The sequence below is a fragment of the Calypte anna genome, chromosome 2, assembly GCF_003957555.1.
Source record: "Calypte anna isolate BGI_N300 chromosome 2, bCalAnn1_v1.p, whole genome shotgun sequence".
Classification (NCBI taxonomy): Eukaryota; Metazoa; Chordata; class Aves; order Apodiformes; family Trochilidae; genus Calypte; species Calypte anna.
Window position 1 is genome coordinate 47,635,734 of NC_044245.1, and position 15,484 is coordinate 47,651,217.

A 15,484-nucleotide genomic window follows, 5' to 3' on the forward strand; every position below is an offset into this window, starting at 1 on the left:
GTATATGCATGTGCAGGGAAAATTACTTAGTTTTCACTCATAAGACAGGCAAGACTTGTTTACAGTAACTCTATCTAATGGTCCATGCATGAATGCTTTTATGCAAACTACTCAAGAGACTAGAATTAACTTTTCCCATTGGTTGCACATTTGATGTCCAGACTCCAGCAACATGTGGGATCTTATAAAAACTAGACGACTGGAGTTCAATTTTTAGTTTTATGAATTTATTCAATGATTACCCATGCATTTCGAGTGCAATCTTTGTAAGCAATGTATAAAATGCATTAGTGTATTAATTGCTCTAAAGTGGATGCATATTTCCTTATGCCCTCCTTCCGTCACATGTATGCTTTTTTCTTTAACTTCAACTCCTCCCTCTACCCTCTAGTAATTTATTAAGCATTTGTAGGAGCAAGGAATTTGGCTGATTTATATACAACCCTGTAATTTGACATTGTCATTCTATCTAGTAACAACTTTGTTCAGTGTTAGATTCACTGAATAAAATTGTTTCTTGGTGGACATTTTGACACCTCACTTCAGACTGCTACGTCATGGAACGCTGACATCCCTACATTAATCTCATTTATATTCTGTCATAAAACTCTCAAATAACATTTTTAAAGGGCCTCTCTTTGTAGCGTATTTATATAAGCATGAGGCTAAATACTGAGTGTTTCCATAGGTCTTTGTGGCTTTTATGTGTTTTGTATGAGAGTATGTACATATTGCTGTGTGTGATGGTATCATGCATGGTAAATGGCTCTAATGAATTTGCAAAAGACTGGCTTTAGTACTCCAAAATTAACCTCTCTTTTCCAATTTTTAACATCATTAGCTGTGAGAAAATGTTGCACAAATACAGTTTTTCTGCCTTAGGCTGACTCTGTGAATTTTTATTTTCCAATCTGGGGATTGGAAAGCAATGATTGGTGCGGGGTAACAGCATTTCTTTACTAGAACACTGCACTGGTACTTTCATGTGAAAACCACACTCAGTGTTCATCTGTTCACTGGAACTAATACTGAGTGTAGGAGATACTGCAGGTATACTGTTTCCCACTGAGTATCCTGAGTATGGCTTTGTGTATGTCTGTGCATGCCTAGTATTAACTGAGGCTTACTGAAGCTTATGGAATCTCTCTCTGGCACTGGACATCAGTAGAGCATCTACAGATAGGTGCCTATGACCAAAGAGCTAGTTTGCACCTTGGATTTTCTTTTTCTTTGAGATGAACATGTTCGGAGTTCTTTGATCAGTGAATTTGCTGCTTCTGCTCTTCAGCTCCATCTCCTTTCTCTTCACTCTGTACCACTTGATGCATCGTCTTTCTTTGCATCTGTGTAGTGTTTGGTTGGTAATATCTAACATGCTTGAAAAAAAAAAGAAGACTTCAGTACATACCAGAAAGTATGCAGATGATAGAGGTGAAAAATAGGAATATGCTCTAGCTGGATTCTTTTCCCATGCAATTTTGCAACAATGTATTTATGCTCTCCTTTTTCTTTTTTTTTCTTTTTTTTTTTTTAAACATAAATCCATCAGTGCGTTTTATACAATTAACTTATCCCTAGTGGTTTGTGTTTCTTTTTTTATTTTCGTTCACAGCATTTTGCCTCTATCCTTCCTGCAGAGGTGCAGCACCTTGTAAAGGTCTTGAAATTTCTTGGAACCTGCATGCTTCAGCTTACAGTTAATTGTGGCTACAGTGGCGCAATTTATTTTGTCATCACCTGTTTTTCCATACCCATTCCCTTTATATTTTTCTTCAAAATTGGGAATGGCTAACTTTATGTAACAAAGTACACATGCACATTTTTTCCTGCTTTTTAGATATTAACTGAGTGCCTTTTACAGCTGAATTGATATGCTGCTATGCATTCCTTGTTTGCACACAGACCTTTGGAGTACAAAAATAAGAGTAACAAAAAAGCTCATCTCCAATGACAAAATGTTAAAGTTTGGCTTTTGATTGTAGTGGCTGTTGTTAAGAGAGAGCAGTGATCCATCTTCACCTGTTGCTGCGTGATAGTCTTGGGGTATCTTTTAATGTGTTTTTATTTAAAATAAACTTTTAAATGTTTTTTTTTTTTCTTTTTTGTTCTTTTCTACTTTTTTTCTTGCACTCTCAAAAATTAAGGAAGAGGAGAGTGAAGAAGAACCCAAGCTGAAGTATGAACGGCTTTCTAATGGAGTCACTGAAATTCTCCAGAAGGATGCAGCCAGCTGCATGACAGTACATGAAAAGGTAATACACAATTTGAGGCAGAGGTAGAACTTCTGCTTGGTTGTATGTATTTATCTGTGCTTATAAAGCATCAGTAGATTTCTGTGTAGAAGTGCTGCCAGATCCAGAGGTCCAGTGCAAGCCAACACTTTAGATAAATTAAATTCATGTTATACTTGCGTTGAACTGCGAGAAAATACAGTGACAATTCGAGGTGCAGTGATTTGTTATATAGAATGTTTGCATAAGCTACGGTGAAAATGCTCACTTGATTTTAATTACAAACATTATTATGAGCTAGAACTGGGATAGAGTCCCACCTTACTCTATTGAGAAAAGAATTTGACATGTAGTGTGCTTATTTGTACACCCTGAATCACTGAAGATAGACTTGATAATGCTAGGGTCCTGCTTTGCATTTACTCAGGTGCGGAAGATAGATGAGTTTGTTTTAGTCCAGTGTAGAACAAGGTAATACCACTATTCCTTTTTTATTTGGTGGTGTTTTTTTTAAGAGGTATCATGCTAACACTTCCTTGTTTCCCCTTCCCTTCATCAGTGTTAAAAACAAGGAGTGGGAATGCAAATGCTTTTACATTGGTAAAGTTCTCATACAAGAAAATGAAAGGGATAAAGCAATGGACAATAAGAAGGAAAGAAATTTTATGAAGAACCATTCCTTTGTTCTTACAAGGAAGAAATGTCCCATGCTTCTTTTCTGATTTAAATAATTCTCTTTTTATTTTCTGGGTTTTCTTCTTCTTTATAAATACTGAAGAACATTATTTTAAAATATTAAGGAATACTGAAGTGCATCTGAAAGCATGAGTTAATGTTTTGTCAAGTAACTATTAGTATGTAAAACATAATAGCTGTTTTCTGAATGTATAATTTTTCACAGCCAATAAAAGCTCCTTAACAGTTATTGTTGACGGATCTATCTCTATTATTTGGCTATATTTCTAGATTGACTTGTGCTATGTTTCTTTTTACTCAAAGGGCTGTTGCCATGGCTCAAGAGGCTCTTAAGATGAAGCTTGTATTTTAACTGCGTGAATGAAAACAATAAGTCTTTTTAAAATGTTTTTGACAACTTAGAATTACATAGATTTTTGGAAAATTGGCAAGCATTTCATCCTGGTCTGTGGCCTATTTGTTACTTTTTATTTTCTGAGTCTCAGGTAAATTTTTAAAGCCAGGAGATGAACAGGATATTTCTTTAAGAACGTGCACAGGTACAGATTTAACTGTAGTGTCACAAAGAGTGACAATACAGGAAAGCTGTTTAAGCATCCCAGCACTTCTAGTTTTCCAGCAAACTAGATACACTATTTATGAGAAGGATCAATATTGTTAGAAGTCAGGTACTGGAGTCTATTAGGAGTAAGTCTCTTACAACAGAGAGCTTAAAAATAAAACTGTGTTACAGGTTTTGTGAGGATATTTTCTGGTTTGTTCTGGTTTTGTTTGTTTGTTTGTTTGTTTTTTACACGCAAGAGCAGGGGAAACCCTGCTAAAGAGTCATCTTTAGCAAAATTGTACTAGGCTATGTAAAATATGGCTCTGATTAAAGCAGTTTAACTTTGGTGGGAATCCTGAAAATCTGGCTTCTTTATTCACACTAATTTTGCCCCAGAATTATTTTTTTTCTTTTCACTGCTAAAGCATCATATTTTCACCAGGCTTGCTGTCTGCACTGGATGACTAATCGTCATGGCACCTGGTGCATTCAAGCAGGCCTGTGCAGTGGAATAGTCATACCTAGTTATGTCTGCACACCTGATGTTTTATTAACCAGTATTGATTTTTTTACCCCGGGGACTTTTTTCTTCCTGAAAAAAGGCAACCTTGCAGGAGTGAAAGGCATTGCAGGGGATGAATTTCTAATGAACCCCTTCTTTTCCTTTTTTGACTCCTTTTAATGTAGCTTCATATTTTAAGTGCCTGAACTGAAATTTCATTTTAAGCAATTCCATTTTGATAAATCCTTTTAAACCTTGACTTTCTGTAAGGTTATTTTTTAAAGATTGTGCTGCCTGACTGACACGCTTAGCAGTGCCTGTAAATTTGAGCATTTCATTATAGGTTGCAATGAAGCATGCTCACATGCAGTGAAATACAGAGAATTGAGGAGCCTAGACTATTTGAGTAATGCTGAAAGGAGAGGGGGGAATAAAAGAAACCTCTGTCATAAATCAAGTGGTAACCAAAGTTATTCCTGTTCTGTTTAGGTATAGTTCACATGGTTCAATTAACTGTAGATCTCTGGGAATCAATACCCTTCTTGTTTGTATCAAAATAAGTTTGTGATAGCATGCGTTTAGATGGCAGTCTCTTTGTTTTGCTGCCATTTTTTTGAATGAAACTCGTGAGATATGCTTGGAAAAGAGTATTTGTCTTGAGAGGGTTCCATGGGAGTGTTACTATGTGAAGAAAAGGAAACCCGGTGGTTACCTGTCTGCTTAAATTCACTGTCAGAGACCTTCGATAATTCAGCAGTATTTTACCAGTGGCTCACTGGTGGCCTTTTGCTGTATTTGAATGTTTTGGGTTTACGTTAACTTTGAAGTACAATTAAAAGCAAGGCCCAGAGGAAGCCATTACAATTGAAACAAAGCTGTGGAAAGGATCCAGGCACTTTTTCAGGTCTATGTTGGTCCCTGCTTTCATGCTGCATTTTTAATTTGCTGCCACAGTCCATCAGGCAGTGTGCACAGACTGTGGGCACACCATTAGTTGTCAGTGGATGAGGGTCCTCATGACTCATTCTGACAGCTAACTTAGACTATCACAGTACTATGGGCTCGAAGCCTTGCTTTATTCTACAGGTGCAGTTAAAATAAGCTGTGTCTATAGAGGTGCTTGGTTGGTTTTTTTCTTCTTTGTGCTACTAATAATTAATCTGCTAAACGTCTGGGAGTTAATTTAGCACAGCTGAAGTTTTGGTTGCAGTGTGTTTGTGTTTATGTAATCAATCTCTTTCTTTTACAGTTTTTGGCACTGGGAACACATTATGGCAAAGTTTATTTACTTGATGTCCAGGGGAACATCACACAGAAGTTTGATGTAGTAAGTATGGCATTATTCAGAATACATCTAGGATGTAAAAATGCTGTGATATACCAAGTAATAAGTTAAAGCTCTTGCTAAACCTGTAATTTTACAAATGTATTTCATGAACTCTCTCCCCATAACACATGAAGCAGTGTATGGTCCTTGCAAAAAGAACTGGATGGTTTTGTGATGAGCACATCCGAGTTTACATATACAGAACTCCCTTTGTGAAGACAGAAAAGGAAATACATATTTATGATTGTAAGTTTGTATTGTTAATTATGTACCCCAGGGGCTTGTGACTACCTTAAGGCATGAGCCTGCTCATTAGGTGACTATTGTCAGTTGTTACTGTGTGCACTATCATCTTATCTAGTTGCCACAAGTAATTGAAAATTGATTGATTGCCTTGCTGGTTCAGTTTATCTACTGCAAATATATAACAGTAATATTTTATGTGAATGTTTTGAAGCTTAGACTCTTAAGGGATTGTATTGATTGAAGGAGAAGAAGCAGATATTTTCCATATTGTGGTTCCTGATATTAGAGGATGAACGAAATGCTAAAATTAAAGCTCTGTTCTAGAGTACTAAACATGCCTTTAAGTTATGAATATTTGTTATTGTTTTAAAAATTATTATTGTTTTTCATAACTTGCTTTCAAAATTCTTTGTCTTCTGTGGGAGGTAGGAGGAAGAGAATTAGTAACTTTATTTAATTTTTTTGTTCTCCTGTCAGTGTCACAAAATCTGGTAGCCAAGCATTGGTTCATCATAGCAGTGTCAGCACTTGTCAGAATATCCATCACAAGATGTTGGCGTGTTTGCAATGGGAACGTATGTTCTAAAGCTGACACAGCTAACTGCATGGGAGGGGTGAAAGGTTTTGTTTATGTTTTTGAAAAATCTAATTATGCAGTTGTGCAAGGGGAGGGAAGAAAAGTCAGGCAAAACCTAGACTCTTAGGCACAACCTTTGAAAGAAATTTTATTTATAGCACTGGTCAGATTGACATTGACCTTATTGGCTATTAATGAAAGTCATGTTAATTATATTCATCTATTTCTTTTAACTTTGTATGTTCAATAACCCCACAGAGGAGATGCTGACTGCATTTCAAAAGAGGAAAAATTCTGATTTCTCCCTTACAGTTTTGATTAATTTACATGTATGCTACTTGCTAAAGGTAACTTCTTTTTCTCCTACATAATCTATTTGGGACAGGCATGATTAAAGTGTACCTGAATTCTTCTCTTCTACCTCTGCAGTGAAAAACTGACTCAAAAACTCACTCAACTGAAATGGAGATTTTCTGTTGAGTCAAGCATTAAATTTTTTAGAGTTGTATTTGTTCCATTCAGTGTGAGGTACTTGGAAGAGTTCATTTGTAGAGCTGCCTTTTTTTTTTTTCTTTAAGTGCATCACCTATGCTCTGTACTCCTGCACTGGTTCTGAAAGGTGGAAGTCTCCTCTTTCTGTAAAGATTTAAGTCACTGCATGAGTGCAGAATAAGGGACAAGGGGGCTGTTTATTTACTAAAGACTATGGAACAAAATCTCTGCATCCTCCATATACCTACCCCCCCCTAGCCTGCTTTTAATAAAAAGTCCTACTAGGGCTTGCTGGGTGGGTGATTTCTTACGATGAAATTAAGGTTGAGCTATATAAACCACCTGCTCTACAGTGCTTATTGGTTATTCCTTTTCCAAATCTGACCTGCTTCAGGATGAAGATTTTTGTGTTGTGTCTTCTTACACAGATGGCAATGATTTATTTTTAACCTATTTTTTGAGTACAAACTGCTTTTTGGAGAGGGAGAATAGGAAAAAGAAATGTCTCTTCAGTTCTGTTCTTAATGTTTCTGTCACTTTTTGTAACCTACACGTCTCCAGTGCAACAGATAAATTGTATCATGGATGAGGTGGAAAGGGTGCTTTTTTCTTTTTCTTTTTTATAGTTTGCAGACAAATTATTTTGCTCTAGGACCATTTGCCTTTAAAAGAAAAGTTTTCCAAGGAACAAAGTGTTGTAGAAGAGAATGGGCTGCCTGTGTGAGAAACAAAGCAGCTCTGTGGCATTCTTGGCTGTTTTGTGAAGTTTTCTGAATTAGTGTTGTTGGCTATTGAACCCATTGACAGTTTGCTATGAACTGCCTGCTGTATGTCAGAATATTTTCCTTCTAACCTGAATTTTTTGAGAGCTTGGACTGTAGACTAGAGACATTGCTATCAAAACGTTTGGTGTGGTCTTTGTTCTGTCCTCTCCAACCAACAAACAACTATTTTCTTTTGTTCTTTGGTAGGTCCAAAATGAGCACATTCCTTCTGATAAGCATTTCTGCTGGTGGAGTGGCAGATGTGGTTCTGCCTTTAACTTGCAAATAGAAGAAGGATCTGTTGCTACTAATTTCTGGAAATGAGTACTGTGTTGTTCTAAGTAAATGTAATAGTCTTCCATTAAAGAGCAAGAAATATAACCACTGAAATTGTGTGCAGTAAACAACATACCTGGGGAATGAATTTTTGCTTAATTTTCTTTTAGAAAGGATCTTTTCAGAAGGTGTTTCCTTTCTTATGAGGTGGCAGAGATAAATACGAGGGATAGGAATGTTAAGAAGCTCTTTGCAAGAAATATGTTCTGTAATTCAAGGAATTATTCTGCAATCTGAGTCTTTATCTGTATTTTTAATGGGTTTGGATGTTTTAAAAGGCCAATCTGCAGTCTGGGGGAAAAAAAAATTATTTTATTTTCATCAAAGTTTGTTAAATGTGTAAATAGAAAAAGCAAACCATAACCAGGAACCTTTAAATGTCAATAGATCAGAAATAGTCTTACTAATAAAGTAAACCAAAATGGAGAGAGGGCGTTTTTATTTTAAGCTATTAAAAATCTATTTCAATACTAAGTTTGCAATAAATATTTTTAATGATGGCCCTCCTGTTGAAGGCTGAATTAATTAAGCATTTTACATTGCTAAAAATACCTGTAAGAAACACTAAATGTAATGGCATCCTTGGAAGCAGTGCTATTGTAACACAGTTTTTTGGGGGCTTTTTGTTTAAAATAAAACTTTTAGGACTTCGTTCTGTAATGTTCATTGCAGCAAAATAGTGTGGGTATCCTGAATTGCAGATACTGGCCCCAGAGTTGCAAAAACTTAATCGTGTGCACTGCTTTGACCAAATATCCACAGAGGCTTCAATGGAACTAACAACTAAAAGGTCTTTTCAGAACAGTCGTGCTCTCATCTTGCTCTTAAAGTACCTGAGGCTGGATCCTGTCCCAGGTGGAGTAATCTTTTCAGGTTTGCAGCTCCTCTTGTCAGCAGTAGTGAAATACATGCTTAGAAACTACTGGGGGAGGGTTTTGGTTGGGGGAAGAGGAGAGACAGGAATTTGGGGGTGTTAGCCTTGGGTGGTACTGGTATCTCAGCAGCTGCACTTGTGCTCTTGGATGTGACCCCCTTTTCTTCCTTGCTTGGCGTGTTTTTAGCTGTTTGCCAGTGTGGCTGTCTTTGACAATGTCAGCTGCCTAAGATTAACTGATATGCATCCTCAAATAACATATGTTTGACAAACTGGTGTTCTCTTGTATTAGGGTTCAGTGCATTGAAAGAGATGAAATGTGTCAAATGCACTGAAAATTATTACTAAAGCAACAAGAAGGGGGGAAAAAAAAGCCTGCTAATGCCACTGACAAAGGATGATGCAGGACTGATTCACAGCATGTTAATTCGAAATGCCTCCCCATCTTTCTCTTCTTCTTAGGCTGTCTACAATTTATTAATATAATTATTGCCTCAACTGACATCTTGTGGATTAAGGACTTGTAGATATGAAGTAAGCTGTACAAACATGTTTTAGTTAAGTAACAAATCAAAAACCTTTCAAAGGGCAAGAAAGTCTGCCCCCATTCTGGTCTTCTAATAAACATCAAGCTTAAAGTGAAAAGGATAAGAAGTCTTGTCTGGTGCCAGTGATATTCTGTGGGAAGGGGAAATGTTGCCTATTTTACAAGTAGAGGAGATTTAAATTTTTAATGCATCAGAGGTGTTTCAGGGGTGATGCATGAGCCTAGAAAACAATGTAAATAGTGCAAAGAAATTGAAGTCCTTTCAGCATGCAATGTTTGTTACCTATTCAAGACTGCTAGAATTCCAGAATAAAATGAGCTTTAAATTGAGGCCGCTTCTCATTACATTGCTTTTAACCACTATTTTTTCCTGTGGCCCTACATTTGTTTTCCTAATTGTTTCACAGTTTGTAGTACTAAACATTTCTTTATTTTGTTTTAATTGGAGTGGCAGAAATCTAAAATCAGTAGGCCATCTCTTCTACCTTGAAAAATTTAAGAGGAGTACCTTCCACAGTGGTATCTATTGAATTTACAGCACTCACCAGGCTCTGGAGTAAGTGTGCTACTTGCCTTGAAGGTCAGCGGGTTGGTGGTTTTGCTGATACCTCAGCAGGCTGCAAACAAAATGTCAGAGGTTTCTTTTGACTTGATGTGCTTTTGAAAGAGTTTAATGGATAACATGAAATGCATATTTCCTAATGAAGAAGCAGCTGTTGTTAAGCACTAAATGCTGCTGTTGGAAATTATGCAGAGCCTGCTCACTGCTGTGAGAAATAATGCAGCATCTTTCAGGGGGAAAGGTAACTTTTAGCATTTGATTGTATAATGAAGAAGTTACTTTGAAACTTTACATGAGAGTTTTAAGACTAAGATGATATAAATGTCACTTATTTTGACAGGCTACTTAAAATTCCCTGTTTATTACTTTAACTATATCATTTTAGTTGTCACTGTCAGACTATGAAAAGAAGACTTAGTCGGGAAATGAAATGAAGCAACAGAATTTAGAGTAAAGATCTGTGTAGTTGTGTGTTAGTATTTGCAGGGTGTCACTGCACCTGTTAAATTTGAAGCTGAAATCCTGTGTTTTGTACACAAGATTTTTACAAAAATCCTGTAGAACAAACATAGAGCATGCTGCTATAATTGTAATCACAAAAAAACAAAGTAAAAAATAAAGATTTGGTAGGAACAAATGTCTATGCACTGGACATGGCTTCCTTCCCCTCCAAGGGACTTCCCATACATATGGGTGCTGCAGTCCTATGGCTTAAGTACTTTAAGATAACCCCTAGCTCAACCCAACAGAAAAACTGGAGAAAAGTGACAACCTTTGGTATTTTGTTCTTAACACTTAGATGCATACACCCAATTTAATAGCCCTTCTGTTTCTGTCCACCTGCCTTTTCATTTGAACTGCAGATAATTTGGAAATCCAGAGGTTTTTATAGTAGTTGTGGGAGTAACACAGATGGCCTTTTGAGTCTGGCTTTTTGGATGTTATAAAGGCTTGGAAAGTATGTCTTATGATGTCTGTGCTGGTACTGTGTTTATTAGATTGTTTATGAGCTGGAGTGTTTCCAGTGGGAACTGTGGAGCTGTTGAAGATTAGGACACTTCCTTGGCAGGAATCGTGGTGTACCTGGGTCTCACTGTCATGGGATTAGACATGAGGTAGCTTGCCTGGACTGGCACAAATTGTGGTGTCAGGGCCATGATTTCATAGGTGTAGGTAAGTGTCTTGTCTGATATGACTACAAGTAAAGAACTTCTCATAGATCTTTGTATCCACTGTATCTGACTTTCCTTTGAAGAGAGCATTGCTCACGTTTTTACTTAAAGAGATCAGGTGGATGTGAAAGGTATTTATTATTATCAGAAATAATGCTTTGGGTATGGATGAAGAATGGGAGTTTTGAACAATATCAGTATCATGTATGATCAGTTTGTGTCTTTCAGTTCTTTGAAGTTGTAGCTTGCCATAACTCTAGCTCAGTACTGAATAATGTAAAAAGTTCAGTTGGGAGTATGGATTCAGCTACAGACAGTCCTGAATTGTCCAGCCACTTATTTCTTGAATATTGTTAGCTCATAATCTTCAATTTTTTAATAAAAAAAAAATTAAATCTGGAAAAATCTAGGGAGAAAATATCTCATTATGGCAAAATGCTAAACATGAAGGACATGTCTATTGTAGTGTTCAATACAGCAGTGTTGGTCAGTGAAAGGGCAAAGTTTCTAATGTTGGGGGTTTTCTATTGTTTTCATCAGACATTTGAGAAACAGTCTATTCATGTGAAAGATCAAGTAGAAGACTCAACTGTAATTCTGCAAAGTGAATTTACATGTGGCATTTTCAGACATTTTTGAATAAAACTGTGACTTGCAGAAAGATCAAAATCATTATAAGGACTATTTTTTTCCTTCCAACTCTTTCACCATCCAGGTTTGGTAACATTTTCTGGTTGAATCTATTCAGCATCCTGTGTTTATTTAGCAAATGTAATTTGTGTTTGCAACTTTTACAGACCTTTTTTCTAAAAAATTGTCCGGTGCACTGTAATAGACAACAATATTAAGCAACAAAGTTTATTTGCTTTTCAGGAAAAATGCAAAAACATGTTTAATATGACTTCGAAATTAGAAACTAACCATGCACAATAATATAATTTTTTTTTTTTTATCTCTGCTTTTCTAGGTTGTAATTGTCTCTTAAAGCCTCAAAGACTCCTGACGAATTTCAAATGACTCTTAAATAAGGAATATACTTTTCTGTGCCTTCCAGGCATTTGGTCCCTCACAAGACTAGATGTTGCTAGGTTGTTCCATCTCTTACTACTTAATGATATTCAAAAGACCACAGATTCTCACCATCAGGAGAGTCCCTGCCTTACTAGGAGATTTCTGGTTCGACCAGGTGTTGCTTACTGGCACAAAACTTATGTTTGGTGATTCACTGCTCCCTTTTTCCAGTCATTTCAGAACCATATTGTGCCACTTTGGTCTCATACCCTCCCTAAATGCTCTTTGCTGATGATATACAGCTGCACCGCTGTCCAGGTTGCTCTGGAGTTTTTATAACAGCAATGAAACAGCTACTTTCAGGTAGCACTGATGAAGTATTTTCATACAAGACTGGTAACACAGATGCATATTTTCTAAACTCTAACTATCTTTAAAAGCATAGAGAGGACTTGGAAAGGTTTGATTCCAAAAAAAGCTAGTATACTGCTGATTCCTAGAGCTGTTTTCCTTTCAAATGGCATATTATACCTGGATGACATTTTCCTCTATACAGAAGGCAGGCACTTGCGTGCACATATACAAAATAATAGCAGTTTGCTTGTCAGAATTATTCAGAGTTCTGGCATTAATAAAATATTATTTGCATTAGAAAATGTTTTCCTAGTTAGAAAGTCCAAAGCAACTGAGTTCTGGAGGACAGTGTTTTTTATACAAGTTGACATTAATGATAGAGCTACAGCCCTTTGTTTCCATTAACAATAAAAAGGCAGCACTATTAAAAACACAAAATGACATAACAGGGGCATAATATGATGAACAAAACATGAAGGCAAAACTAAGTATTTTTTCCCATAGGGGGTAAGATATTATTGATAATGAACTTTGTAAATCTAATACAAATTCTCTTCTGAAGGCTTAAACTTCTTCATTTTAACAGACATGACAGTGTGTATAGCAGTTGTTTATTGCACTCCTGATAGAATGCTAAATGTGGACAGTCCAGATTTGACCAGGCTTGGGTGTTAATACCCTCAAAGTGGCTGCTGACAAAAATAGCTGCTGTCAAGCTGGCCATCTCTGCTGCAGCTGAGGGAGCTGGTTGCACTCAGTGTCCTGTGACACAGAGAAATAAAAATGTAAGAAATTTCAGAAGTCGGTATCTTGGTGCTGGAAGGTTCACTACTGGAGCCCTAATCTGGCTGTTAATTGAAGTATGTAGTTTCTGCAGGTCTTGGCAGTTTTGAAGACAGGAGCTGTGAAATGTGAGCAGTGTGAAGATGAAGGAATGAATTAATCTGCTTGCTCTTTGGTCTACTCTAAATAAAAGTTGTTATGAACAGCTATGTCTGCATTTCACGGGTATTGAAATAGAGCCTCTCTGTATGTAAATGCATTGAGGATGTTGCACTGGATCAATTAATCTTCACATTTAGCTTTCCATATCTTACTGTCACAGTGAGGATATAGTATATACAATATGTTGCCTACAGTAAGTTACAGTGCACTTCATGATGCATAGATTGTACTTGTGTGAGTACTCTTCTTCCTCTCCCCCTGTCTTTTTAATTTCCAGATTCTTTTTTTTAGGACCCTGTCAAGAATCAGGCACACAGTGCTGATTATTGAGTACCTTTGGTGGGTTTGTGAGATTTTCCCAGATGATATCATTCCAAACACAGGAAGTTCCAGAGTTGGTGTCCAAAGAGGTGTCTTGCTTTCAGTAAGCAAGAAATGCATTTATTATTGCATATAGCTCTGACTTAGTCTAAACCAGTGCTGATAACTGAATGTTTGCATGGAAAATGGCACTTCAGCTCTAGCTGTTGGCTGAGTGTCAGCGTTGATCACCTGGTGTAATATTTAGCTATGCCAGCAATACGACTAGTTACATCATTTACATCAAGGAAAGGGAATCCTTTCCCTTAGAGTATTTCTGGTTTTGCCTGATTCCATCAGTGAGAGGTCTTTTCACTGATTTCAGTAGCCAGTGGGTTGGGATCATTGTAGTGGAGTGGCTGACAGACTAAAATAACTGGAAAAAACAGTGTGTTTTTTCATTACAGGAGCTAACAGAAGGAAGAAAAGTAGTTGTGAAGAAAATAATGGCTACATAGTGAAATGTATGGAGAAGCAGGCATGCTAGGCTCCATGTGCTCACATCTTCTGTCCATGAGCATCGTGGCTGTTGTGAAAACCTTCCTGGAAGTGATGTTGGCACAACAATGCATGACCCCTGAGAGCAATAGTCAAGAGCCTCTTTGCTTCTTTAAAAGTTCTTTGGTCAAGGCACCAATAAAATATACTCACTAAAAAGAAAACCTGTCCTGACAAGAACTTGCACTGTATGACCTGGTTGACCTCTCTCATCAGTCACATCTCTAAAATGTGGCTTATCAGGAAATGGAGAAAAATCTCATACTTTGGGCATTCAACAAAATCCTATTAAATATATTAATGAACATGGTAGTGGTATTCTGTTAGAAACAAGCTGTGAAAGCACCCCAGTAAGTTTCATCTTCAGAGTTTTAGATACTTTTTTTGGATTGTTCTTCCAAGCCCAATTTATAATTCAGTCGCTTGTGTGGAAAGTTAATGCTCAGTGATGAATTCTCCAAGCTCATTGTGCTTGGGGAGCTGCTCTGAAAGGAAAGCAGTTAGGGAAATCAATGAGGTGAACCTCCAGACTGCCTGGTACAGTCTTCTCCCACACTCTATTGGCTTTTCTGAGGAAGGTTTAGGTAGTCATTGCCTGCAGCCCCTTCCTCTGTCCCCCAGCTGTACTTCTGCCCTCATCATGAGTGTGTGATGGGGAATATTGCTTCAGATTCTCAGGTGGCTTTAATACACAGATTGCAATGCAGAAGTGGAGACAGGGTTAGGACATACCCTTGTTGAAACCCTACGGTTATATAGCAGATGGTGAAGGAGACCTGGGGAGAGGAGGAAGCAGGAGTAATTTGTTTACTTTGGCACAGAGCTCCCAGGAGGCTATCTCCTTACACACCAGTGTTTCCATAGAAATTCTGCTTTGGCTCTGTCAGGAATTAGCTAAAGGTGAAATTCTGCTAGGAAGCAATGTAGGCTTTCAATACAGATTTGTTTTTAATAATAATTTCATCATTCCCAGACAAGCATTCTGATTATCCAGCAACTACTAGATCTAGGGAGATCCCTTGTTAACTTTTTTTCCTTGGTTTTTGTTTGTTTTGTTTTTCTTAGTCCCTGTAGTTGACAAACAAGATTAAGGCATTCACTGATGTGGAAAATACTGAAATCACTGTAGGCTTTTTGGTCTTTCTCACTTTCTCAGACTGTTTTTGAGAGATTCCTTGTCCTCATATTCCCTTAATTTTAGACAGGTTTTTGAGATTTTTCTCAAAAAAGGTAGGATCTGCCTTGCTGCAGACAAAATAAAAGTTAATGTTTTTACTGTTCTGTCCCCTAGACCTTGTCACTTTCTCCAGCTTTGCCCCTTCCCCCTTTTTCTAACCAGAATGATCTCCATTTTTCATTGGGAGAATGATAGATTCAAGAGTGTTATTATAGCAAAAGCACTGGAGCAGGAGCCCTCACTTACCAGAATTTGGCTGCCTGTGTAGT

The 15,484-nt window shown here is 37.2% G+C and overlaps 1 protein-coding gene across 1 annotated transcript in view; it reads left to right on the forward strand.

The window, feature by feature from the left end:
- Window positions 1–15,484, forward strand: part of VPS41 (VPS41 subunit of HOPS complex) — a 101,444-nt gene that overhangs the window by 16,328 nt on the left and 69,632 nt on the right. Inside the window, exons 3-4 of the mRNA XM_030445098.1 lie at window positions 2,145–2,252; window positions 5,223–5,300. Coding sequence (XP_030300958.1) covers window positions 2,145–2,252; window positions 5,223–5,300 — 186 coding nt within the window. The remainder of the gene's footprint in view (window positions 1–2,144; window positions 2,253–5,222; window positions 5,301–15,484) is intronic.